At 43.5% G+C, this 25,000-nt stretch overlaps 1 protein-coding gene across 1 annotated transcript in view; it reads left to right on the top strand.

The window, feature by feature from the left end:
- Nucleotides 1–9,023: 9,023 nt before the first annotated feature.
- boc (BOC cell adhesion associated, oncogene regulated) overlaps nucleotides 9,024–25,000 on the top strand; it is a 29,450-nt gene continuing 13,473 nt past the window's right edge. The window contains exons 1-3 of the mRNA XM_079661130.1: nucleotides 9,024–9,309; nucleotides 23,737–23,865; nucleotides 24,677–24,949. Coding sequence (XP_079517256.1) covers nucleotides 23,754–23,865; nucleotides 24,677–24,949 — 385 coding nt within the window. The 5' untranslated portion in view covers nucleotides 9,024–9,309; nucleotides 23,737–23,753. The remainder of the gene's footprint in view (nucleotides 9,310–23,736; nucleotides 23,866–24,676; nucleotides 24,950–25,000) is intronic.

Genomic DNA, 25,000 nt, shown 5'->3' on the forward strand with positions numbered 1-25,000 from the left:
TGTGAGTGGTTAATTTAGCTGTCAATCAACAAGGAGAGGTTTGAGAGCCTGGAGGAAAGTGGGCGGGATATCCTCTGGGAGCGTGTGGTTGGACAGCGGGTTGCAGGCAGTGTCTGCTTATTTGATAAGAAGTCGTCCGTCAGGAAGGAAAATAAACAGCCGAGCGTGCTGCTACTGCAGGGCCGGAGGAAGAGCTTCTACTAGAGCACAGCACAATATTTACACTGCTGGACACACACACGCACGCACGCACACACACACACACACACACACACACACACACACACACACACACACACACACACACACACACACACACACACACACACACACACACACACACAGGGTCGCCCAGCACATTTACCTGCACACATGTAGCGGTGGACAAACACTGAGACGTTTGTACATATACAGAACCTCAGAGGGGGAGCAGGTGCTGGGGGGTGGAAACAGAATCTGAAAAACAACATGATTTTAGTCGAACAAACAGAAGAGATTGTGGGGATGCGTTGGTGCAAATTGAGCATGTGTGGGCATACAGTTAGTGTGGGAAATAGAAAGACAATGTCCTATTAGATCCAGTGTTTTCCAGTGATGTAGACGTGCACCCCCCCAGGGTATGTCTGTCCATCACTGGTGTTGTTATTGCAACTCATTTGTTAACCACAGACGGTGGGTAAGCAATGTTTTATTTTGTCAGATGTTATCATAGTATTAAGTCACTCGTTAAACAACCACACAGATAGCGAAAGATTAGTTTTTCATTGCATCTCAAATGTGAGAATTTACAGCGAGAATGATCTTTTAGTTATTAACCAAAGTTGAGAAAAGCATCTGCCAAACCATGTGTGCGTATTACTCCTGTGCAATACAAAAGAAAAAGAGATAGCAAGTGTGAACTTTAACATTATTTTGTACAAAATGTAAATAGAACTCAACTTGGGCTTGGTGAACTAATGCATTTCCACTACTTTTTGCACAATTGTGCATACTAAACTAGTGCCAACATTGATTCAAACCTGCAGTCTGTAAGGTGTTCTTGTTATTGTGTCCACCCCGTGTGATCACATATGTGAGAGCATCTTGAGGATTTGTTTGTTTTAGTTTGGGAGTGGAGGGACTGAGAGTCCTGACCTCCTGGCTTCAGAGCCCCGCCCTCCGGCTGTGACTGACAGATAGCATCAGTCCAGCTCCTTATCAGCTCCCTTCCCTCTGATCTGGGATCTGTGAGGAGGGAGGAAGGGGGGGGGGACACTGGAGGGCACACAAGACAACAGTTATGCACATATATGGACAGGTAGAGCTCTGTCTCTCTGCTCCGTTTTATGATTTATGTGAATTTTTGTCTGACAGATTTGAAAAATGATCCAGAAACCACACAGTGCAGTTTCTGTTTAACTGAAGAACGAGCAGATTCATCACATGGATTCTTTCTCCCTGCCTTTCTTTACTTTTCTTGTCAGAATTAGTCATAATGAGAGTTACTGCCCGTGTGTGTGTGTGTGTGTGTGTGTGTGTGTGTGTGTGTGTGTGTGCGCGTGTGTGTGTGTGTGTGTGTGTGTGTGTGTGTGTGTTATTGCTCTTGGATAGTGGGCCGCTCTGTGTTTGCGGCCTGCGTTTGGGAGTCCCTGTCACTTGGTGTGTTTCTTGGAGCGGCGGAGATCATGCTTCTGCTCTGACGCTGAACATAAAGGGTCCTTGAGAGGAGTCTGGAGGTACGGGGGAAACTGCACACACACTTTCTCTCCCCGGGCAGCGAGTGCAGGGCTCCTGAGGGCCAGGGGGACTATCGCTTTCCCCGTTAATTATGACCGTCTGGCAGGCTGGAGAGCAGGAAGTCAGAGAGGGAGAGATGGAAAGAGGGAGGGATGGTAGATAGATGATAGGAGTGAGTGGAGGGGGGGGGGGGGGGGTTGAGAAAGCAAGTCAAAATAAGGGAGGAGAAAAACCAAGATGGATGATGGAGGAAAGAAGGAAAACTATGAAGGGGGATTCCGTAAAAAATGATGGGGGAGTCATAGGGAGACGAAATAAAACCATATGCAGGGAGTGGACGATGGAACCAGGTGCTTGATAAAAGGTGGAATGCCATGTTTTTTCTTTTAGCCACGTCAGGGTTTCAGGCGTGCACTCCCTCCCTGACTTCTGATGAACGACTCACACTCCCGACCTTGGCTTTCATCCGACCTTTTGACCCTTTCAGCAGCACCAGCTCGTACCTATAACTTAACTTTACTACGCAAGCCTTTCTCCTCTGATGGGTCGTTCTTCATCTCACTCCCCCAAGAGAAAAGCCAGATTTAAGGACAGTTGCTGAAGCATGCAGTGGGGGGAAAGTATTCAGATTCTTTACTTGAGTAAAAGGACTAATACCAGACTGTAAACGTACTGATTCCAAGTAAAAGTACTGCATCGAGAATGGTTCTTAAGTAAAGTATTTTAGTACGACAAGGAAAAGGTACGTATTCAGAATAGTACTCGTTCGCTGGTTTAATCTTTACCAAATAAATGTAGGGGAGTGAAAAGTTGGCTTCCGAATTGTAGGACAATACTCAGTGAAGTTCCTCAAATGTGTACTTGAGTAAATGTACTCCCCTCTACTGAAGGCAGCTATATGAGCACAGCGGATTTAACCGGCTCCAGGTCCAATTAGGACAGTCTGCCACATGTGGACCCAGTTAGAGTAACAGTCAAAACTCACACTCCGCTCCAATAGGGATATAAAGTCACAACTTTTTAGACGACCAGCCAGTTAAGCTTTATTCCACAAAGAGCAGGGAATATTTACGGCTCTGCAGCAGTCATAACATGGCTGCACAGATAAAACCCGAAAGCAGAGAAGGCAGCGTTGGACGGAGCGAGGCTGGCCTGCTGCTGTCAGATTGAGTCAACAAGAGGATTTTATTTCCATCTTGCAGCATAGTTATGTTTGAGGCTTTTGCTCAGGGCTAACAATTACTGGAAACAATCGCAAGATCAAGATCTGTGCACTGACAATGCTCTAAGTTTTGCTTCCCAAGTGTCTCTTAAGTGTGCAGGCCCGGGCCAAGAAACACACTGATCATGGAAAGTTTGGATTCCAACAAGAGCCAGGATCTTCTAGAATAATCTTTTGTTGTTAAAATTCCAAGAAAGCCAATAAAAAATTAGTTTGTATGGAGAACGAATGCTTTTTGGACGGATATAGGCAGCAGTTTCCTGTTTTGTTCATGCTAAGCTAACTAGCTGCTGGAAGTTACTATCCTCCTATAGTTGTTTGGATGCCTTTCTCCCACGTATGATGTTCAACTTTAAAGAGGCTTTATTCTGCTTTTTAGGGTTTTCCCTTTCCTATAGTGAGTTATAGCTTTGTGTGCATGTAAATGGTCTGCAAAGGCTAAAATCCCTATGTTCCATCCAGTTTCTCTCTAGTGACATCACTATGTAACACTTGCGCTACTATTGGCTAGCGCTCCAACACATTGCACGTGATAAAATATTGGGCGCGACATCTTTAAGCGGTTGACCAATCACAACAGAGCCGGCCAGTTAACCAATCAGAGCAGACTGGGCTCTGGTTTCAGACAGAGGGTGAAAAGAGGTGCTGTAGCTTTTAAAACATTAAAGCATGGAGACAGTAGAGACACTACATACTGATATACACCTGAACATCAGCAGGAGAGGACTCTTTAAAGTAGAGACACTACATACTGATATACACCTGAACATCAGCAGGAGAGGACTCTTTAAAGTAGAGACACTACATACTGATATACACCTGAACATCAGCAGGAGAGGACTCTTTAAAGTAGAGACACTACATACTGATATACACCTGGACATCAGCAGGAGAGGACTTTTTAAAGTAGAGACACTACATACTGATATACACCTGAGCATCAGCAGGAGAGGACTCTTTAAAGTAGAGACACTACATACTGATATACACCTGAACATCAGCAGGAGAGGACTCTTTAAAGTAGAGACACTACATACTGATATACACCTGGACATCAGCAGGAGAGGACTCTTTAAAGTAGAGACACTACATACTGATATACACCTGAACATCAGCAGGAGAGGACTCTTTAAAGTAGAGACACTACATACTGATATACACCTGAACATCAGCAGGAGAGGACTCTTTAATATGTTTCAACGCTTACATAGGAAAGAACTTATTCTCTCTTCTGAGTCTAAAGAACTTATCGGAGAGAGCTTTTTTTATTAAGGAGGGTTTAAATGAATACCAGACTTTGACGCACACTTCTGCACCAGATTTATAAAAGAAGAAGCGAGGCAGCTAAGAAGACCAAATGGAAATTGCTCATATACGGGGAATGAATATTGGACCAGAAGCCTTTTGCACTCTGGAAACAACAGCAAATGGAACCGGATCCAAACAGAGATGGAAAAATTAAACATTTCAGCTTCAAGCTATGTGACGATGACGCAGTACTGGATAGTCATCAAGCTGCAAGATCTCTGGAACAAACAAGTAAACATAGCTAATAAAATAAATCAAACTGAGCTCAGCAAACAGATGCCATCACTTCTGCATGTACAATAAAAAACACTTGCAGCAAATTGCTTCCCGGAGTCTCGGTGGAGATACGCTGCAGAAAAACAACATCTAATCAGAGCCGTCACACAGCACATTCCTCACCATGACACACACAACTCAGCCTGAGGTCCGACCCCACCTGAGTCTGGATCCCTGTCTCAACAGCTCAATAGACTGGAATGAGAACCAATAACAGCCAATTACCCTCCATACCCCTCCGACACACACACGGAGAGCGAGCTTTACATCAGTGAGAATCATAAAGGACAATAAAATCTCCGGATATGAAAAGCTCCCGAGGCAGCAGGGATCGAGCTGTGATCACTGTAGTGTGTGTGTGTGTGTGTGTGTGTGTGTGTGTGTGTGTGTGTGTGTGTGTGTGTGTGTGTGTGTGTGTGTGAGCATCTGACGCCATAAATCTCCTCTTCATGACTTGTACTGACAATTTAGATTGTGCGTTTTGATGTGAGGCCCAAGGCAGAACTATCTCTAAGAAATAGTAATTTATGTTTATTGCTGTAATGTACGGGTACTTCATTATATACTTCATTATGCTTATCTGATGGCTGTAGTTACCAACATGAACACTTTGCACACTTTCAAGCTGTACGCAAAACAGAGAGCTCATAAAAGAGATGTATTATTAGAGGTATTACTACCTTTTTAAAGAATCTTTGGTTTGTTATTAAGGATCTAATTGAACATTTCCAGTACAAACGCAGCGGCTACTTGTTATTTTTGACAGATGATGCTTTATTTGACTTTGGAGGGCACACAGAAAGTTATAAGAAATACATTTGAGGGGCAAAATTAGGGATTACTCAGCCATAGGGTTTCACAACAATAGCAATTAAGCCTTAAGTATATATTTATTTTCTTTACTGTAATCAAGCTTGTATGTTGAATATCTTGCACATCTGAATTCAATCAGTCAAATCAATCCATAATACCAAAGCTCATTATTCAACACATTCATTTGCACTGAGTTCAATTCGTAATGCTAAGCTGTTGTAGCTTCCTATTTACCCTACAGACATGAGAGTAGCATTTCCCCATCCAACCCTCTGAAAGAAATCAAGTCTTCGTAGCAGAGGGTTCATTTTAGAATATCACCGGCGGCAACGTCTCCATAAAGCAACAATATCCGGGTTGAATCCTGGATCATCCACAGCCCTCACGTTGGACACTACCACATGTCCAAGGAGCTTTCCTTCCACTGGATTTCAGATTGATGATGTGCATGAAGCTGCAGTTCAGAGGTCATAAAACAACCATTTACTTCTCCATACGAAGACCTTTTCCCATGAGCTCCTCTGTGGGTCCTTTTTACTATTATTTAGGAGTGCTGGAAAGAACGTTAGGAGAAGTTGTGGGAAAAACAGCTGAAATCCCTCATTGGACGTTTCTTTTTTGCTTTGTATCTGCTTAGAAAATATCAGGAAGTCCTGCCACTGCGCTGTCGAATCTACCTCCTCTCACGCTTCATTGAATCCTTTATCCAGATACTGTAATGGTATTATGTGTCGGAACAGGAAGGCCTTCAGTGTGTCGGTGTAGAAACACCTGTTGTTTGAATGTCTGGGTTTCTGTAAAGATTTGAACCATGACTGAGGGTGTTTGTGCAGCACGGTGCTGCAGACAGTGTTGATGTGCCCTGAAGCTCACACAGAGTTATAGGCTGTTGTTGTTTACACTGAAAAGCCACTATAGAGATTAGGCTTCAATTGTTTTCAGTTGTTATCTTAACACATTATAGCTTTAACTTGCTAAGAAGTGATGACCCCATAGAGCACATGTGTCAAACTCGAGGCCCGGGGGCCAAATCAGGGCCTTGTTGGATTTAATTTCGGCCCGCAGGATAATTTCTAATTCCTATTAGATCTGGCCCTCCGGTATATTGCACGCACACCTTCACTCCATCCTGAGGGTCTCCTCAGCTCAGAGCCTGAGCCCAAACATTGATGACCTTGCCCCCAAGATGAGATGCCAAGTATCTGAGCTAGCATCACAGAGCAGCACACTGAGTTTAATGGATGTTTCCTTCTGCACTTTCTCTCTCACGACAACAGGGCATGTTTGGTTTGTTCTTTGAGGGAAATAGTTTTGTTGGCCTGTGGGAAAATGTAATCATAAGAAATGACTCTGGAAAAGCTGCAGATAGAGCCATAAGAAATGAATGAACTGATTATTTAATGTTTAATGTTGTTTTTATAGGCATTCATTTAAGCTTTGTTAGTTCCAGGTTTAATATGTTCAATAAGTTCATTTCAATAAGTTCTGCAATAAACATTGAACCAGTCCGGCCCTCGACTAGAACCCATTTTTTTATTTTGGCCCACTGTGTATTTGAGTTTGACCCCCCTGCCATAGAGTAAACTGTTAAAGATAAGGGACAAAATCAGCCTTATTTTTCAGGCAAAACTTAAAATACGTAGGCAATATGCTGATATTGTATTGTTATTGTGGTATGAGTCTAGATATCGTCTCATATCTCTGGTATTGTGAGATTGCAGAAGCGTCTTCCTAGTTTTGTCTGGTTCATATCAGTATGTAGTGTCTCTCCTGTGACATGTGTTCAAAAAGCTCTTTATTTTACTCATACTGCCGGAAAATAACTACCGTAGGTGTCACTATAGGAAGGGATCACTTTACGGACAATATGGACAGGAGGGATGCCTTTACTCTGATATTCTTCCTGGCAACTCTACCCAACAGGATCCATAATTAAACAAGTGGGAAAGAGGGAGGGAAAGCACATGAATCCTCTTCTGTCTTGCTCTTATGAATGTGAGAGTGAAAGTGTGCTGATGTAGTACTCCAAAGCACAAGAGTGTGTTTGATTCAATCTGGTTTTGTCACAGTGAGGAAGTGACACAGCTGCTAAGGTCAGCAGGAAACAGAGAGGGAAGGAGAGAGAGGGTCGTTGTCATGGCGTCCGGCTAAACAATGGAGAGACGAGGTCGAAGAGGAGGCAACAGAAAAAAAATCACCTCACACACACTGATGATGAACACACCGTTAAATTATGAGACACACTGGACGAGTTCACACCTGACAGCCAACACCTAAACTCACCCTCTTCTTTGTTGGTGAAACGCACAACTCACATCCACACAAACGCTGCCCGCCCTCCACTACTTTCATAACAACATTTACAATCATCTACATGACAATCTGTGTGGGGCTCTACGGCGAGGCTCCGGGGTGACAAGGGTGAGCGCTAAAGGGAAGCAGTGCATGCTGGGATTGCGGCCTGCTGAGAGAGCGGCATTCTGGGAGGCGGTGTCCTGCGGGCAGGGCCTCTGGGGGATGCAGTATGGTTAATAGGCCTTTCATGGCCGGCCCACAAAGCCTTTTGTCCCGAGCTAATTCATCCAACCCTGCATGGAGAGATGGAGAGGGGGGAGGGGCACCATGGAGGGGTTTTTTGGGGTTGGAGTCCCCCATTTTTTCTCCCTCTCTGTACTCAGTGCAGGGTGAGGCAGCCACATTCAAACAGCTCGGTAGCAACACCACCAAAACATTGGCAGAGGCTGCAAAGTGCTGGCAAACTGCTGCACAACACTGGAAGAAACACCCTCAGTTGATGACTCCTGGAAAACATCTTGACACTGGGACGTCCCGCTGGGGGTGACGTGCAAAATGATGCACATAATATCATGTTTTGTTTATTGAAAAAGGCCACACAAACACACTTTCCCCTGAACAAGAGCAACAGGTGTTACAAAATGCTATGTCAGTGAACGCAGCCCTGCTGTGTTGCAAATACCCCTCAGGTACATCATGGTGGGAGTTCCTGCGTTCACGGGGGCGAGACAGAAAACTTCCCACCACCGGACCCCCCTATCAAACCCTGTGATCTGAGAATAGTCAGTTATTAATGAAGTGGACAGGAACGGCTCCCCTCGATTCAAAGTGTGCTGATTGAAGTGGAGAACAGAATTCCAGAGCGAGAACACAGGGGGGATCGAGCTGTGATCACTGTAGTGTGTGTGTGTGTGTGTGTGTGTGTGTGTGTGTGTGTGTGTGTGTGTGTGTGTGTGTGTGTGTGTGTGTGTGTGTGTGTGTGTGTGTGTGTGTGTGTGTGTGTGTGTGTGTGTGTCACAGTCCTGACTGGTCCCGTCCAGTTCACAACAACACAGCACTGCACAGCTGCACTGGAGGGCCTGCAGGCTTCAATGGACGGGGGTCAATACAAACTCTGTGGGGACCAACGCATACCAAATCAGGGGGAACAGAGCAGGAGGAGGGGGAGGGGGCGCACTTTTATCCTCCAGGACACCGTAGTTTTTAAGAAATTAACTTTCTAGGAGTTTGTATGGTGAAAGATACATCCATGTGTTGTAAAACTAGTGATCCAGGTTGTAGTTTTACGCACAACCTCTGGAAAGTCCTCATGTGCTGTGCGTAAGGATCTGTGTGGAGCAGAAAAGGCGGTGCAGTGCCCGGCTCTGGGATTTTGGGAGCCAGTTCCTATTGTTCAGATCCCTCCTCCTGCTTGGGAAGTGGGAGGACCCGAAAAGGCGTCGCAAAAGGGAGAATTGTTTGAGAGCTCAGTCATCCAAAAACGGCCTTTCAATGTGAGAACTTGGGGAGCCGAAGAAAAATGTCGGTGGCATCGCAGTAAATTACCAAAGCAGCGAGGCTTTAGAGGGAAAAGAGAAGTAAAAACTTTTGTTTTTTGGGACTTAAACTCACCGCACAGGAGACGAAGAGAAGATCGGTCGGTTTTAAACGAGGTGTAAGCACCAAATCCTGAAGTTTGGGTAAGTTTTATCCCTTCATGCGGTCCATATGTTTTTGCGTTGTTACGCTTTGTATCAGCATGTTTTACTAAGTTATTGATACAAGTTGGAGTTTGTTTGCAACTCGACGGACGTTTTTACTCCTCACGTTGCAGTTACAGAGATAATTCTGTTTTAGGTGTTGGATTACTACAACTTAATGCCGGGGACTGCTTTGATAGCCGCATTTGTTTTGTTATTTTTCATCTTTTTGACACGCATAAACTTTGCACCAACTTTTATGTATCATACATCTAGTTATTTAAGTGGAAGTGTGCGGTTTGGCTTTCGGATTTAGAGTTATTTATAATAAGAAACGCAAGCTTTGCTTACGGACTTAGCCTGTTGTTGATTGGTTGAGCTCCACGTCCAGATTTTAGCTAAGTTTTACCTAATTTTCAACCGGACGTTTGCATTAGGATACATGAAGATGGAGAGGAATCAGCTTTGTGTGACACGTTGCTGAGTTTCATAGCTGTGTTTTTAGCTATAAGTGCTTTTTTTGGTGGAAATGTGTGTGCTTTTTGCAGGCCGCAGCCTATAGTCGCTCCCATAGGGTAACCGAAAACAGACATGGTGAGCTCTGCCAGATTTACCCCCATATTATCATCAGGCTGGCATACAGTGACCATCAGATCCAATATTCAAAGGCTTTATTGCCATATGCACAGTAGCTAAAGTGTAGTTGTGGCAATGCAAATCGTAAGACCCATGCTCCACTTCCAATACAACACAAATAAATATAAGACATAAACAACTAAACATTAAAAAACAATACAAATAGTTCAATAAATAACAGAGTATATATGTGCAAGGGAGAAAGCTGCAGATATGAAGGATGTTTTCAAAAGTGCATCATGTAGATTTGTGTCTTTAAATTAGAAAATAGTTTATTATGACTAGGCTATTTTAACATAGCATTAGATTGTATCATTGGCAAAAACAAAAGACAACACTACCTGCGTGCATTTCAATACAGCCCTCCTCTGTTCAAAGCAAAGTGTGGTGTGAGAATAACCTCATTAGAGCCTCCAATAAACTGACAGCTGCTCGGTGCACTTACAGGAATGCAGCCTTTCCGTCATGGAGAGTTTCTCCTGATATCATCCTCTCATTCAGGTTTGATTTAATGAGAAAATGTTTGCCTTAATCCCGGGGGCTGCTAATGAGTGTTTGGACCGGGGTGTCACTCACCGTGGGGGTGAGGCAGTGGATGGAGGAGGGGGGGGGGGACTTCGGGAACAGCCGCAGGGGCTCAAGTTTCCAACCCCAGGTGTCGTTTTGTTATTTGGATTACATTTAGCCTGCATGCAGGAACCTCAGAGATCCAGTGACAGACATGGCTTCAGACAAGAGGCTCTGATTGTTCCCCCTGAATCAATGTCACTTGGATTAAAAGTCGAAACGAATGGTCTGGCCTCCTCCAATTAGGCGCACAGTTTATAAGGGAATTAATTGGTCTCAGTATATAAAAAAAGAGCCTCTTGTTGTTGTTGATCATCTCTGGCAGGCGGGTGGATCAAAGTTGGGACTAATTGATTCCAGTCTGATTATCTGCCCGTTTCTCACACTGTCTGCCCTCTTTGATTACTGATGTGGAATCTGGAAAAGCACCATTATGGGACTTCATAATCAATCATGCAACATTATGCAACGTTTACGTAATATTTCCACGCTCAGCAGTATTGTAAGTTGTAAAAAGAATTCCTACAGCGACACTTTAGGGGCTAAGACTGTAAAAAGTAGATCCAATTCAGTAATGAATACCACAGATGCACTGTAAATCTCTATAGGAATTTTATAATGTTTTTTCAGTATATGATACTGAATGAACATCTCTCAGGTTGCATCTTTAGTGCCGAAACGACAACCAAATAGTTTTCCAAGTACTTTGACAGCCTATTAATAAATGTCTTCTTGCATATTTCTAATATCAAGCATTTGAAATGTGAGGATTTTTAGCTTTTCTGTATTTGTCTTCATCTTACTTTGAATATCTGCCTGTTTTGGACCAAATTATTGGGATATCATCAGACAAATTGATGACGACATTGTTAGTTTACGCACTAGATTACATGAAAGTAGAGCAAATCCATTATTGAATACCACAGGCACACTTCCAGGTCCCTATAGGAGTATTATAATATACAGTTCAGGACGTTATGATGAATGAAACTCTTTCAGGCCCATGCCAAAGCGTCTATTTCCTGGAAGTAGAGAAACGTTCATTTTTAATACATTTTTCTTTGATAGCAAAGTAGTTCCAAGGAAAAGCTTAAAACAGAGGTCCTCCAGAAAGAGTTTATATCTACTGCTAGTTTCCTTTTTTTGTCCATTAAGGTGTATAATAGTCTGTCCTCTGAAGCTTTTGGGCTGAAAATGCTCATACCTCCAGGCGAAAGAGACCTCTGCGTCAGGACAGGAAACCTCCTTTATTGTCTTTTGGTTACACAGCCCTGATTTGTGTCAGAACTGAAGTCACTTTCTCTCTTACAGTTTCCAGCTGCACCTTTTACAATGAAGCTTTAAATGATATGTGATTGATCTTGGTAACGTGCCAAACAGACCTGTAGTGAAGAAAAAAGCTGCCAGTTTTCCTGCATTTGACCAGATCTGGTGAATAGACTGTCGTGCAGTCTATAGGAGCTGAGCTGTGTAAAGGAAAGTGTGGATTTAGGTGTGCAGCCAATAGAAATACAGTTTCTCCTTCGTAGCTTAGTATGAAATTCACTCCATATTTTGAACTGTGCGAGACACGAGTTGAAGGATTTCACTTGTTTGACTTCAGCCTGCTGTTTTTTTAACATCTGGAGGTAGATCAAAGACTTTTAGATGGACTTTTAAGATGTATTTTGAGATTGCAAACAGCCAGCGGTCCCATCAGGACGGCTGCTGCTGCTCCGCTCTCACGTCTGCGAGCCAAACATCCCCGAGATGTGACTGCAGGGCTGGAAATCAGCATTGTTATTGTAGAGGGTGTAACATCGGCGTTAATTGACAAAGGCGAAAAAAATCCCTCCTGAGGGCACGCTTTCATCTCTATGACAGCGGGTACACTCATGCAGTCATAACAGCCTGCAGGCACCATCTGAGGGCCTTTTCTGCACTGATGTGTGTGTGAGTGATAGCTCCTGTCCAATCAGGATTATCTCTGCACACTGGAATGTTTTGCTTGTCATTGTGGTGCTCACCTGCACGGTCGTTTTGAGATTACTGCATTAGAGGAAGAGGAAAAGAGTGTGTGTGCGAAGGATAGACGTGGGAGAAGTACTCAGATCTTGTACTTGAGTAAAAGTAGAGAGTGTAGGAATACTCTGTTTACAAGTATAAGTCCTGCAATCAAAATGTTACTCAAGTAAATGTAGAAAGTTATTGGCATCAAGTAGCCAAAAATTGCACTTAAGTAACCAATTTGAGTTAATCTACTTGGTTACTTTACACCACTGGCGAAGGAAGAGGGTAGTTAACACTTTATAGTTCCTCAGATCACTTTCAGAAAGCTCATAGCCAAATAAGGCTGTCTGGTTTCCTGGAACCGGACATTATTGGCCCGTTTCTCTCTGCATTAGTCCTCTGGCTCTGACAGATTGGAGGCTCGTGCCCCCGGGAGGTTTCTGTGTCCAGGCAGACACCGGAGAACCAGAGAGGGACACCTGGAGCAGCAGGTGGCCACGATCCAGGCTCCTCCCCTGGGGCTGCATACCTCTCTCCTCCTGATCCTGCCAGGACCACAGAGGAGGAGGAATGTGAGGGAGAAAGTTCTGACAGCGAGCTGGAGAGCTTAATTAAACAGATCACCATCAAACAGTGAGAGGTGACTAACGCGAGGGGAAAAAGTTATTTTGAGAAGTTTTGTCTTATTTTAAACAATTGTTAATTGGTTAATGAACATGTTTGCATGGGTGGTAGAAATACACGTCTCTTGGTGCTTAAGTAAAAGTAGAAATACCATAGTGTAAGTGTGTGATACGCGTACTGAGACTCACAGAAACATGTGTGTGTCACCAAGTAAGACACACACACACATGTTGTTTATTTCCTGCATCAAATCGCTTGAACAAAGTTATTACGTCTTATTTGAGAAGCGGTATGTTTTTTATTTGAAACAACTGATTTATGAACATGTTTGCATGTGTGACAGAGGTGGTAGGAGTACACATATGTTGTACTTGAGAGTGTAGGAATACTCTGTTACAAGTACAATTCCTGCAATCAAAAAGCAACTCAAGTAAAAGTACAATATATGCGAGAGTATTTTTACTTTAGTGCAACTTTTCCAATGCAAACCAGCTTTTCTGAAACCATATGTTGATGCTGGTCCAGTTTATATCAGTATCTCATAAATCTAATCTAGCTCTCATGTGTTATCTCAACAGCCTAATAAGGGATTATCCAAAGCCTTTAAACCAGCTGAGTTGATTTGTTCCACTACTTAAAGTAAAAGTCAAGAAGCTCTTGATTGGATAATGAAGCTATACTCTCTCTCACACACACACACACACACACACACACACACACACACACACACACACACACACACACACACACACACACACACACACACACACACACACACACACACACACACACACACACACACACACACACACACACACACACACACACACACACACACACACACAGTGAGTCCGCAGTGAGTGCTGTTAGATCATTGATCAACTCCAGACTTGGGTAAGAAAGCAATGTGTGTGTGTAGACAAATAGCCCTGTGTGTGCAAAGCAGATATTTGGACAAAGATTAGGAGGTGTTATTACGAGCCAAAAGCAACCCAGACGCTCTAATGGATCATTCACACAGACACAAGATGGGGGGCTGCTCAATTTAGACCTCTGTCCCTCACTTTTCTGTCTCGATTGCATGCATTTTTTGAAATCTGCGTCATTTCGGTTAGCTTTATGAGACATGCACTTTAAATCTGCTTTTATGCCGTTTTATTAACTGCATAGTGCGTGTGCGAACAATAAAAGCACCAATCTGGGTTGTGTTCCAGAGCTTTAACCAATAATCAGATGTAAAGTGTTGCCCCGGAGAGAATAAAACTCATCATTGAAGAATGTCAAACTGGCAGGAGAAGACATGATTCAACAGAATAAATCACCGGGCACCAGATTAGTTAGTTATCGTTCCCCTGAGGTTATCACAACTGGAATTTTCCATTGACAGCGCTCCTCTCTCTTTCTCGTGTGTGTGAGGTTTCTATTTTATATTTCAAAGTTTTCCTTCACGTCTTGGGACGAATGGTAGCTCTGGCTGCTATAGCTCACACATCCAGCTTCTGACGCCTCTTACTCCAGCTGAAACTCTCAGAGCAGCAGCTTCCACGTTATAACCGTGGAGCGAGAACTTCGAGAACGGCCCGATTTTGTTTAATTTCCCACCTCTCCATTTTCTAATTCCCCCCTCTCATATCTGTTTTTCCTATACCGAACCACTTCTCCATCCCCCTCCACCTTATCTCAATTTCCTAATGCCTCCTCATATCTGTTTTTCATATAATATTTCACCCTCTCTGCTTTTCCCTTCCTTCCTTCGTCTCCCACTGAGATTTCTAGAGCCAGCCCCCCCCCCCTCCTGGTTCCTGCTGAATAATAGGGGAGAAATTGCTCTTGATTTATAATTGGTTCCATTCACTCTGATGCATGAGCTGCCAAAAGAGTTTGGGGCCCCTTTTCTCCCCCTCACATCCCTCCCCCCTCCCCTCCCTTCGATGCAGGAACACACAAGGAGCTGCAGATATGTACAGCTATGAAAGTCCGTATTGGCGTGTATGTAGTTTATCGGTTGCCGGGCAGAAGCGGTAGTCTGTTTTGTTGACATTTGGTGTTGGAAAAACGTCCTGAGGTCTGCATATTTATGTGCCTCTGTGAGTATACTTTTACCATATAATAAGAGTTTGTGTGATTGCTTGCTTATGTGTCATCAATTGTGTGTGTGTGTGTGTGCAGGGAAAGAATAGTTGTGGGTGAATGAAATATGTAGCTGTTCTGATGAGCACTGTGAAATCCTGGGTATTAGGTTTCCCAGCGCTGTATGGGAACGGTTGTGTGTGTGTGATACTGACACTCACAGAAAGATGTGTGTGTGTGTGTGTGTGTCACTAAGTAACGCACATGCACACACACCATCCAGCTTCTCATTAAATAGCTTGTTTTGTATGACCAAAACTAAAAGTTATTTAGTCTTATCTGAGAAGTTGTAAACAGATATTATTTTCCTATTTTAAATATACTGGTTATATAATCAATGTGTTTGCATGTATGGCAGAGGTGGTAGAAGTACTCAGACCTCAGTACTTAAGTAAAAGTAGAAGTACCACAGTGTAGGAATACTCTTTGACAAGTAAATATACATTATTTTCTGTACAAAAAGGAAAGAAAGAATGGATACGTGACTATCATATCTATTTGTCCTTTCTTATTCACGTTTCATCCTATCTATCCCTTCTCTTTTCCTACAACCATCCTTCCCTCCTCCTATCATCCATCCATCTTTCCTTTCCTCCCACCTTTCCTTCTTTCCTCTAATCTATATCAATCTTTCCTACCTTCCTTCTATCCATACCTCCTTCCCTCCTGTTTGAATCAGAATTGTTAGTACACATGCATTGGTGTAAATGTCACATACAAAGACACAGAAAGGGGATTGTGGTACAGAAAAATAATAACATTTAAAAAAAAAAACGATTTAACAGACTGTAACAGATCAAAATGAAGAGACGTGATTGGCTAACACCCCATCCTCATCCCTCTGCTGATGCTCGGTCCTGTTCCCATGGTCCTGGTGGGCAGGCTGGCATCCCACAGCAGGAATGTGGGTGTGTGTGTGTTCGCCGTGGCTCGGTAATTAGCTCTCCGTGGTTAATTCAGCTTCGTTATCTAAATTATGCAAATGCATCGGTGCCTAATTGATTAGAACGCCCCCCCTCTTCTACATCCAGATCCCTCTCGTTAATCCTCGAGACGCTCGTTAGTGTCGGATTGAGGGGGGGGGAGGTGGATTTGGACGGGCATATAGCTCGTTAATACTTTGTGAAGCGTGTGTGTATTTTGAAGGAGGAGGGGGGGTCGATCCCAACCCTCGTTAGCGATGCTGCGTTTGATGTGTAATTTTATGGCATGAGAATGTCTGGAGCTGAGGATTTGGACTCCACCTGTTGGTTTCAGTGCCAAGACGAGACTCCACAAGGTTCTCTTGTGTCCGACAGATAGATGGGAATGGATTCTCAGATTTGCACTCTGCCAAGTTTGTGTTCGTGTGAAGCACAACAGAGACCCTCAACTCCACTCTGCATTATATCTGATCCTTTGAAGTAGAGCAACTCAGCAATATGATCCTTATTTGTGTGCTTTATGATAGACACATTGAACTTATGTTCCTCTATCCCTCTTGTTAAAGTCAATAACAATCATTATCACAAGACTTAGTTGAATACTCGATTGTGATTGGTCAATTTGGACATTACAGAGGTTGATAACACACCGCTGCTAAGCAAAGGAGGTTCAAGGGAGAGAAGAACATATTTTAAAAGTTACGTTGTTGCAGTTTGAGCCGACACCTGGAACGGACTCGTTTTACTTATTGGAAGCAATACCAAAAATATGAAGTCAATACGATCATTTTCATTTAATATTGGGAGTAAAATCAGTTGTTTATTTAGGATGTAATAAGCGGGATAATGTGCAGGGGGGGCCGCCATTATTGAAAAAGATCACATGACCTAAGGGTGTTTTTAAATCTCTTACATAACGAATAGCTATAGCAGCTAAATCAAAAATACTAACGCTATTCCAACGATAACCATTAGTCGCTGTCCTATCTATGATCAGCTGTTCTTCCATACACCATTTCCTGTTGCTCTTTCCTCTGTGTGAGGGTCTGATGGCGTGTTTGTTAAGCAATATCCGGACCCTCCTCATCCTCCACTTTTGATACATCACAACGATAGACACATTGAACTTATGATAGTCTATTCATCTTGTAAAAGTCAGTAACAAGCAGTGACACATCGAGCAGTTAACTACCATTTGTGTACAATTATGGGATGAACACTATTTTCTTGGAAATGTATAGGCTTAGTGTGATCACCTGTTCTTCCACACACATCTCCTTGTTCCTTGTTGTGTCTCTTCCCCCTGTGTGATGGTCTGATGGTAACCCTGGTGTGTTTGTTAAGGATCTCCACCCCCACCCCCCCTTCACCAACAAACCCCGGGGCCAAACCAGGAGAGTCGGAGCACACTGACAGGTCGAGGGGGGGGAAATATGTTGGGACACTCAGCGACGCTCTCACACACTCCCTCTCACACACACCCTTCATCGCCCGCCAGTTGACATCCCCTCCGTTCTGCTTTCTCACTCGCCCTCTCCACCCATAAACCCCCTTCAGCCATCTCACATCAATCCCCCCCCCCACCCTCCCCCCCCCCCCCAAAACTCTCAAACCTCTTTGGTCATTGAGCCCATCAGCTCTTCCCCGGGCCCTTCAGAGCAGCGTCTCCCCTTTTCTCCGGGGGTCCGCAGGGTCTTTGTCCGTGCGCCGGCTCACTGCTTTACAATGACTCTCCACTCTATTAAGGTGCGTTCTGCCTGTTAGCGTCGCCAGGGGCAACCGGCCTCCCGCATGGCAGCTATGCAGTGCGGCATTGTGGGCCGCGGGCCCCCGAGCGGAGCAGTTGAACCCCCGGCACTCCTCACACTTGACACCGCATGTGTTTATCTAAAGGGGGGGGGGGGGGGGGCTTTGTGGTGTTTGGAGAACCTCGAGTGAAAGGGGGGGGGGGGGCACTCGGGGTGTAAAAAGACGTAAAACTGGGGGAGGATTCAAGATTCAAGAACTTTATTGTCATTGTTAAAGCACAAGCAAATATCTTCTCTGTTGGTCCCGTAGGTGCAACGTAGAATGAAATACACTTAAGAAAAATGAAATGAAACGACCCTTAAAAGCTAGTATTAGGGTAAAAAACAAATGTATTTAATGGAGAAAAACACAGAAAAACTTTAGCTGAAAACTGATGGTTTGTAGAAAAATGGTCGCCATAATTCAGGCAATACCAGAACTCAGCAGCACCTCTTTATTTCTTTATCTATTTTATTTGTTATTTACTTTATTCACTGCACATGGAGTTTAATGCACTGGTTATTACTTACATAAAAGTTAACAACAACATCAAAAAGCTAGTAATAGAGACTTAAATTGGATAATAATACATTTACATACAGCTAAAATAACTATACCTGATCGAGCACCAATAGAGAGGTGAAGTCCGGCCATCTACTTCCGCTCCATGGGACCTTATTTCGGAAAAATTATGTATTGAAGTCAACGGAGAGAGAGATTATCTTTTGATCCCGTTTGAATTGTGCCACGAATTACACATATGATGTTTGTCAATCTAAAAAATCATTTCCATGTCAAAAAAGTCACAGTTTGTCGTAAAACTGTTGAAATATAAGACTATGAAAAATACGCAACGAGAAAGACTACAAATCCCAGAGTCCCGGTCCCGCATGCTGGCTCTTAGGAACCGACTAACTCCCCTTGTGTGTATGGGCAGCTCCCAACATGCCCAGACTTTGAGTGATTTTCACTTCTTTTAATACTTTTCGCCTCATTCTGAAAGAAAGAAGTGAAATGTGCCAACGTGACGGCCGTCTGGGTGTGTGGTGCGAGACGGGAGATGTAGTTCATTGAGCGGTTTCACACAAAACAAAGTGTTACTTCACAATTTTACGACACATTTGTATTTTTTTGACTTGCAAAATTATCTTTTAAATTGACAAACATCATATGTGTAATTCGTGGCACAATTCAAACAGGATCGAAAGATAACTTTTCTCTCGCCATTGACTTCAATACATACTTTTTCCGAAATAAGGTCCCATGGAGCTCCCCCGGAAAGGGAGGGGCTTCGCCTCTCTATATGTTCAAGATTGCAAATTAAAAAAGGCCCTATACTCAACATGATACTGTCAAATATTTGTTGTAATTTCTCTAAACAAAAACCCACTAACTTTACAACTTGGGAAAATACCAGAGGGAATTAAAAAACTAAAGATTCCTACTTATTTCTCGTAACAACAATAACAATTAGGAAACAAATGACAAGGAATTGGTTAAAAGATAACAATTAAATATCAAATTGTGTTTGTTTTTCTCCTCTCCTGATCTGGCGATTGTTATTTAAGTGTTTATTTTGGTATGTATGCCTTGCAATCAAATATTTTACTTAAAATGCAAAATAAATTGGGGATGGAGGGTGAGTTTGTGGAGGTGATAAATATTCAACAGCTCCTCAGTAGAAGTTACTGCCCCCCCCCCCCCCCCTCCTGTGTGCCCTCTCCATGCCAGAAAGCAGATGGAATGTGAGGCGGCTCCAGTCTGGTTTTATCCAATTAGCAGGGTTGTCAAAATGAATTTATCCACGGAGGCAGCGGGACAATGGCCCCGGGAGAACAGGGGCCCCGGTGTCTTTACTTAGCACGCTCACAATGAACTTCTGTCAAGTGACTCTCCCACCACGACATATAAGGCACTCTCATACCTACACACACACACAAACACACACACACACACACACACACGCACACACATGCACATAGTTGCCAACAACATGGGACGCTCTGCTCATCGAGCTTCACCCTCGTCCATCTTTAAGTCCTTAAAGTCAAGACACGGGTTATCCACGATCAATTCTGAAGTCCTTGAAGGAAAGTCACACGCCTTTATAACCCAAAGTCAAGATTCTCCCTGAATGTTTACCGTAAAGTATCACAGGCTTTGACATGTTTATTTCCTGGGTTCTGATTCTTATACCACATCCTAGGATAAAAGCTGAAAAGCATTGATCAAATACCAGTGCGGTTTTTTCCAAATTTTAAAAACTGCACATCACAAGGAACTTAATTGAATAGGTTTGAAAGTGCTATGGCAATAAAAGCTGAATGTTACTTTGAACACTTTTGTAGTGACATTGACAAAGAATGAGTGATTAATGTGGATCATTGACTTCATGGGCAATATCCTATCCGTATAATGAGGTCAGTGTTTTTTTAACACAGTTTCTTTCGGAGTGCTTGTATGTAATAAATGAAAAGACAATGTGGGTCCATGCAAGGCCCACCTGTCGCAGGAGCTGGGTTGTCTTAAGGCATTTCAGTAGTAGTCTCAAATGTTAAAAATCAAAGCAGATGTACACAACGCTATATTGTGAATGATTGAGTATCAGACTGAACAACACAACTTTGAATCAGACCAACTTTCTACCATGGGAGTTTTTTTTATAATCCCTTGATTTTACAGATTCAACATTTATTTTTGTCCTTCTTTTTGAGTCAGCTAAGTCAGATCTCACCGCGGTTAAGTGTCAGTTCCTTCCCATGATTACCAGATAGATCTGAGATCAGTTCACAGAGTTCTGCTCACTGCAGCGTCACTGAAGTATGTTTTAATTCAACAAAGTGTTGGACACGCAGTGCTCACTTGTAAGGCTTGAACAGAACAGAACAGTCACGGGAACACATTAACACGCACACACATTCCCCTGGTTCCTAATTTAGGAGAGCTGTCTGTGTGCGTGCTCTGGTTTTTATCAGTCTCGCTGATGCGTAGGAGGCTCCTCTCTGCGACTTCTCCGGGAAGGATGGATGGAAAAAGTTGGACGTGGAAGTCGGGGCCAACTTTTCATCTTGAGGCTGGGTATCCGCTAAGCAAACACAGGACCCAGCTGACTAATGATTCAGACAGACTGTTTTTAGGGAGTGATGATGTACGAGAGGCCTTCTCATACTCTATCAGAGCTCTGTCTCTTCTCCTGTCTCCCTTTCATTTCTGTGGGAAACACTCCATGTTCTCATTGGTGAAGTAGTGCGTGTGGTTTACGGTTGGTGACTCTCGCAGTTAGGACAGGTGTTTGGTACAGATGTGTGTTTTTATGGGCAGTCGTCCTCGTTGTGTCCATACAGAGACCAGACTACTGAAGCCACAGAGCTTCAGCTTGGCGTAGTGTTTGTTTACTGGGTAAGCCCACTACTGACGGGTCACTGAGAGGAGGAGTGAGGGAATTAAGCTCTGCGTGTGTCTGCTGGGCTCTTATCAAAGAGGCCCTATTATGCTCTTTGAGGTTTCCCTTTGTACAGAATACAAATATGAGCCTGAAAATGAGCAGAATAGCAGGTAAACCTAAACTGCTTAAATGGCCTCTCACAGCTCACGGGTCTTAATATTGCGAGTGTTTCAATAACAGTCCAAAAACCTAGATATTATATGTTCATGTGCACAAAATAGCTAAGAGCCACACATTTGAGAAGCTAGAGCAAATGATTGACATGTTTTAATATTTATTTGATATATGTGGATAATCATCATCTGACTTTTTAGTGTCTTTAAGCTTTTGTTTTGTTTTTTCTGGCCCACGAATTGATTCGCTCTCGGCTCTCGTTTAATGTTGGGTCACAACTTCAAAAAATAAAATAATCAAACGAGCTTGCAGCACTTAAACAAAACACAGAAAAATAAGTTGTTAAAAGTCAACATCTTGAAGAATTTAGCTGCTCAAGAGCCAAAAGCTGGTGGCGAGCAAAAGAGAGGGACTTACATTCATTAGTCGGAAACTCGACTCCAAACTGCATTAGCCTAATAAATGAATGAAGCATCTGTTGATTCACAGACACTTTTATTGACTAATCGTTACAGTTCTGTTGGGCTGGAGTTAATCAAGGCTCCTTATGTCGTGAGAATTAACAATCTCAAATTGTTTACACACATCCATAATATGCAATCAAAGCGTAGCAGCGCGATGTGTGGCGAGGCTAACCGCTGATTTTCCGTCGCCCTGCTGCTTCGCTCATTTTCAATAAATGGGCCAGGCAGCCAAACATGTTCACTGTTGCCATTAGATGATGGAGGTGCACTCACTGTAAGAGTTTCCATTCTCTTACTGTGTGTGTGTGTGTGTGTGTGTGTGTGTGTGTGTGTGTGTGTGTGTGTGTGTGTGTGTGTGTGTGTGTGTGTGTGTGTGTGTGTGTGTGTGTGTGTGTGTGTGTGTGTGTGTGTGTGTGTGTGTGTGTGTGTGTGTGTGTGTGTGTGTGTGTGTGTGTGTGTGTGTGTGTGTCCCAAGTCACTCTGAGCTTCATCAATCATCCCCTTGCCATAATAAGACCAGGACAAATATGTATGAGAAAGTTTTGAGCTCCATCGTTGCAGAATATGCCCTTTAAGTGTGTGCATGTTCAGCGAAATGCATGTATACGATATAGAGGGGGGGGGAAGGAGAGTTTTGCAGGACCACCCTTCTCATCCTGACGGGAAGTTGTTAGTTTAACCTGACAGGAAAGAATTTGGAAAAACTTGGCAGTAAGCGAAAAGGGAGAGACGAGAGCTCCCCTCTCTGCATTAACTGTTAATAGACTGTCCATTGCCATCTCCACTTTCCTCCCCATGCATACCCATAATAAAGCCCTCCATCTCTCACACACTCCTCGATATATATTTCCCTCCCCCTCCTCTTACTGCCTCTCATTAGTCGTTCTTTGTCCTGACTCCTGAATGCAGCCTGTGTGTGTTTCCCCCCCCCTCTACCTGTATCGGTTACACCTGAGCGGGAAGGTGCAGGGGTCGGGTTACGGCCCGCAGAATGAGGCGTCCCTTTGATGGGCGCTGGCTGGATGCAGGCGGAGGGTCAGCGTAGGATGGGGGCTGGCGGAAAAGAAAGGCTTTATTTGTGTCTGGAGTTTGGCAGCTGAGGGTACCGGGGTTGTGTTTCCTTAATGGCCGCCTGTTTGTGTACGTGTGTGTGTGTGTGTGTGTGTTTGTGTACGTGTGTGTGTGTGTGTGTGTGTGTGTGTGTATACAAGTGAGCGGGGTTACTTCAGAAATGTAGTCCCCTGCAAAGAAGATAGCTTATGAATCAAGATCGGCTGTTTGGATGCTCTGTGTATGTTTCCAAGTTGTGTGAGAATACGTTTTATTTTGTTTAAGGTACCAAGTCTTTAAATGACCCTCTTAAAGTGTTTTCTATTTCCTTCTGACCTCTGTGTTCTAAGGTAAAGCCCAATCAGCAAAAATGTGATGACTCCATGGTTTTCAAATGAGAGTTTGCTTCCCTCTTAGTATGTTTTCTGACTTTTCAATAATGGTTATCTTTAGTAACTGCTTGCACGAAGAAATGTCAACCCCTCGCCTGGGTTGTGTTTCTTTTAATGGCCGCCTGTTTGTGTACGTGTGTGTGTATACAAGTAGCTTATGAATCAGGATCGGCTGTTTAGACGCTTGATGTATGTTTCCAAGTTTTGCTAGCTTTGTGTGTTTGTTTCAAAGTGGTTTATGCTGTTTGTTTTAAACGTACCAGCTCTATGAGTGACCCTCTGACCCTCCTCTGCCTGTCTTTCAGGGGGTAGTGTATGGAAGATGTCTGGAAAGCGAGACTGGACTCCGTGGATGAAAAAGAGAAGGGCTCCAGTGTTGTGCGCTCTGGGTGCAGTGCTGCTGTGCTGCCTGCAGGGCGGCGCCTGTCTATCCGGTGAGTACACAAACTAACAACCTGCAGAAATGATCCGTTAGTGGGCTTTCTGTCAAACTGTTTATCACTGACCTTCTGTATGAATGCCTTGTATTAGTTTTTCCAAACACCTGGTGCAGGATAAGTCTTGCCAAGAACAAAATCTCCTGGCACAGTCTCAGTTGGCAGCAGGAACAGCAGTTTATTTGAAATGAACTGAAGAAGTGGGTAGTTTGAGTTGTACCAGCCAACATTAATGAACTGAGACAGAAAAGAAGTACTGTGCTGCAGCGATTAGAGCAGTAAGTGAGTAATACATCATAAATGAAATGGTTTCAGGTTGGTTCCAGGTTCGCCAAATGCTAGAATAAGCTTCTTTCTTATTACATAATAAGACTTATTGATAATGTTAATAGATGTCCAACGAAAATCCAAGGTGTTGCATTGCTGGAAACATTTGACTATATGCTGATTGGCAAAAAAAAAAAGATTATGTCATTCTGACCCCTCTGCTGTATTTATAAGGCCCGTTATTGAATAGTACATGGAAAGGACATTAATGGACAATTTTTTGGATGATTAATTGATAGAAAAGTATTTTTTAAAACAAAAATTCCCAAATTTGATAGCTACATCGTTTTCAAATCAGGAGAATTTGCTGCCTTCTTAATATTTTTGGGGTCTTGTTAACTGTATGTATGTCAGAAGATATTCCTAAGTGTCACACTGCTAGCCACATGGAAATGTCTTTAAACTCCGATTTAGGAATAAAATAAAAGTGTCCCATGCTTTTCTTAAATGTGCTTGCTGACCTAACCCTTTTCCTTTTTAGATGAGGTGCCATTCTTCACTGAGGAGCCCATGTCCGTGGTGCAGAAGCTGGGCGGCAGCGTGAATCTCCGCTGCAGCGCCCGGCCGACCTCCGCCAACATCAGCTGGCGTCTGAACGGCATGGAGCTGCTGGACGGGTATCTGGGTGTGGTTCTGGGCCCCAACAGCCTGTACATCCCCACCCTGTCCAACCTGACTGTGGGCAGATATCAGTGTGTGGCCAGCACCAACGCAGGGTCCCTGGCTAGCGTTTCTGCTAACGTCACCGCTGCCAGTGAGTAGCCGCCCACACAAAGAGAGACAAATAAACACAAACACACACAGA

The sequence above is a fragment of the Notothenia rossii genome (genome assembly GCF_949606895.1).
Source record: "Notothenia rossii genome assembly, chromosome: 12".
NCBI lineage: Eukaryota > Metazoa > Chordata > Actinopteri > Perciformes > Nototheniidae > Notothenia > Notothenia rossii.